At 43.1% G+C, this 2,355-nt stretch overlaps 1 gene segment (V, D, J or C); it reads left to right on the top strand.

Moving 5' to 3' along the window:
- Positions 1–815: 815 nt before the first annotated feature.
- On the top strand, positions 816–1,377 carry LOC121270317. The segment is given in 2 exon segments: positions 816–901; positions 1,052–1,377. Coding segments are annotated over 2 exon segments (378 nt in total).
- Positions 1,378–2,355: the final 978 nt, after the last annotated feature.

Raw genomic sequence — 2,355 nt, 5'->3', positions numbered from 1 at the left:
TAAATTAACGGTTCAAGAAGGGCAGACCCTGATATTAAGTTCAGGTACTCCACGTCCTGTAGCTATTCCTATCTCTACTGGTACATGCAGTATCCCGGGGGAGCTCCGCGATGTTTACTGAAGAGGGGCAGGGAGTTAAGCCTCCAGATTTCCTCGACCGGTTCTCCGCTGTTTTGGACAAAGACAAAAAAAAACAACCTGTTCTCTCAACAGTCCCCCGATCTTTAGTCTCTGACTGCCTTGCATTACCGTGAACTGAGCCTCACTGTTACAGAGGCGCTGTCAGGCCGAACAAAAATCAGCAAAGGGCTCTCACTTCCTCCCACTGAATCAATTTTGGGACCTGAATTATTACCTAGCAACTGAACAGAAACCAAACTGAAGACTAGTTTGGCGAAATGGCACATTTCTGTGTTGCAGACTCGGTTATTGTCATTCTGTTTAGTATTCCTATTAATATCAGCTGTGCGAGGTTCCCATAGTCAGTGAGCAGCTCTTTTAATGCGAAGCTCCAGCACTGGTGGGCAACATTACGGACAACATTAACTATTCCCCCTCACTGCAACCACGTACCCATTGACTCTGCTGGAGACCCAACATTCAGTTGAATCCTCGGCTCAGTCCCTTTGGAAGGAACAACGACATCACTGATTTGCTGCATCACGTTCTGACGCAATAAGTTGGAGAACAAAATATCGTGGGGCTGATTGGACGTCACTTGTTGAGACTTTCAGAAATTAACCAATGGCTGAAGAGACTGGATATAAATGAAAATGTTCCCAACCCTTCACTGAAACATTGACAGATTCAACCCGTTCTGTTTCAATCCGCCATCAGCTCGCTGGAAATATGTTGAGTTTTACCTTTTATTCATTTCTCACAGCTGCAGCTCTCTTACCCGGTAAGTCCGCACGTTACACAATCTTCCTATTGCAGGTATCATTCTTTTAATGCAGTTTTGTTTCTATTTAAAATATATTCCCTCACTCACTATGATAAGCTGAGCTAAAGTAATGAAATCTTAAAACTCTTTATTTGTTAATTCCTGCAGGTGTTAGTGGTGCAGACTCGGTCTCACAGAGACCAGATGCAGCGATACAGTTTGAAGGGGACTCGGTGACCATTCATTACAGGTATCCCACCACAGCTGGTACATATTCCTTACAGCTGTACCGTCAGGACAGGGTTAAAGCCCCCACATTCTTGATCTACATCCTGAATTACGGAAATATTTTCAGAGCAGAGGGCGTGGGGGCTCGATTTTCTGCATCTCTCGACACATCGAAAAGTGAGGGGAATTTCACCATCCGTGACCTGCGGCTGTCTGACAGCGCGGTGTATCACTGCGGGTTGAGAGTCACACTGACAGGAACCTGAGGGAGACTCGCACAAAAACACTGCCGCAATATTTCAAAACGAATTGTGTCGCGGTCTGTGTACCGATATACAGGGACTGCAAGTTCTTCTCCAAGTAAAGTCACCAACACAGAATTAAAAGTTAAGATCTACTCGTTGTGTGAACGCAGTAGAATGTTGATCAAATCCGACTTCATCACAGTCAACAAGCTCAGTCTAATTTGTGATAATGAGTGAAATGATTGGAAATCTCCATCTACATTCACCCCTGTATTTCTTTCTTTGAGAAAACCTTCATGCCAGTTCATTAATGTTCACACTGTCTCTCAGGTCAATTAAAGATCACGTCTCCGTTCTCGCTGTGATCTGGGTGATATTCAATGTCGGCAAGAGGTTTAACACGTTTAAAAGGGTTTAATTTTCGGAGGAATGAATTTATAAATAAGGGAGTTCATGTTAAAAATGCAGCAGATCTTGGTTAGAGCACACTTGAGCTATCGTTCGCAATTCTGGCCTCTTCCTTTCAGGAGGAATATAAAGAGGCAGACAAAATGTAACAAAGCATTACAGCGATGATGCCAGATTTGAGAGGTAAAGAAAACACTGCACAGAAAAGAGAAGACGGAGCTCTTTTAATGGTGATGGAGTTTGAAGGGGTAGACATGGAGATGTTTCTACTTGTACATAATTCAAAACTGTGGGATATAATTACGTGACAAAAAAAATCCAACTTGGATTTCAGGAGAAATTTATTTGCCCTGAGAGGAGATGGAATATGTAACTCACTATCACCAGCAGGAGCTGAGGCGAACTGATGCATTTATGGGACAAGGATGGTGAATGGAATAGAAGATATGCTGAGAGAGTGAGATAAAGAGGGATAGGCTCGTTGGAACACCGAAATATTGAGGAAGGTGCCATTTTCTGTGGCGTAGTTTGTACATAATTTTATGTAGCATCGTTTGAGAAATTTCAGCGTTAGTTCAGTTCACTTGAAGT

Source organism: Carcharodon carcharias, chromosome 27 (assembly GCF_017639515.1).
Source record: "Carcharodon carcharias isolate sCarCar2 chromosome 27, sCarCar2.pri, whole genome shotgun sequence".
In the NCBI taxonomy this organism is placed as follows: Eukaryota; Metazoa; Chordata; class Chondrichthyes; order Lamniformes; family Lamnidae; genus Carcharodon; species Carcharodon carcharias.
This window is presented reverse-complemented; position numbering and strand designations above follow the sequence as displayed.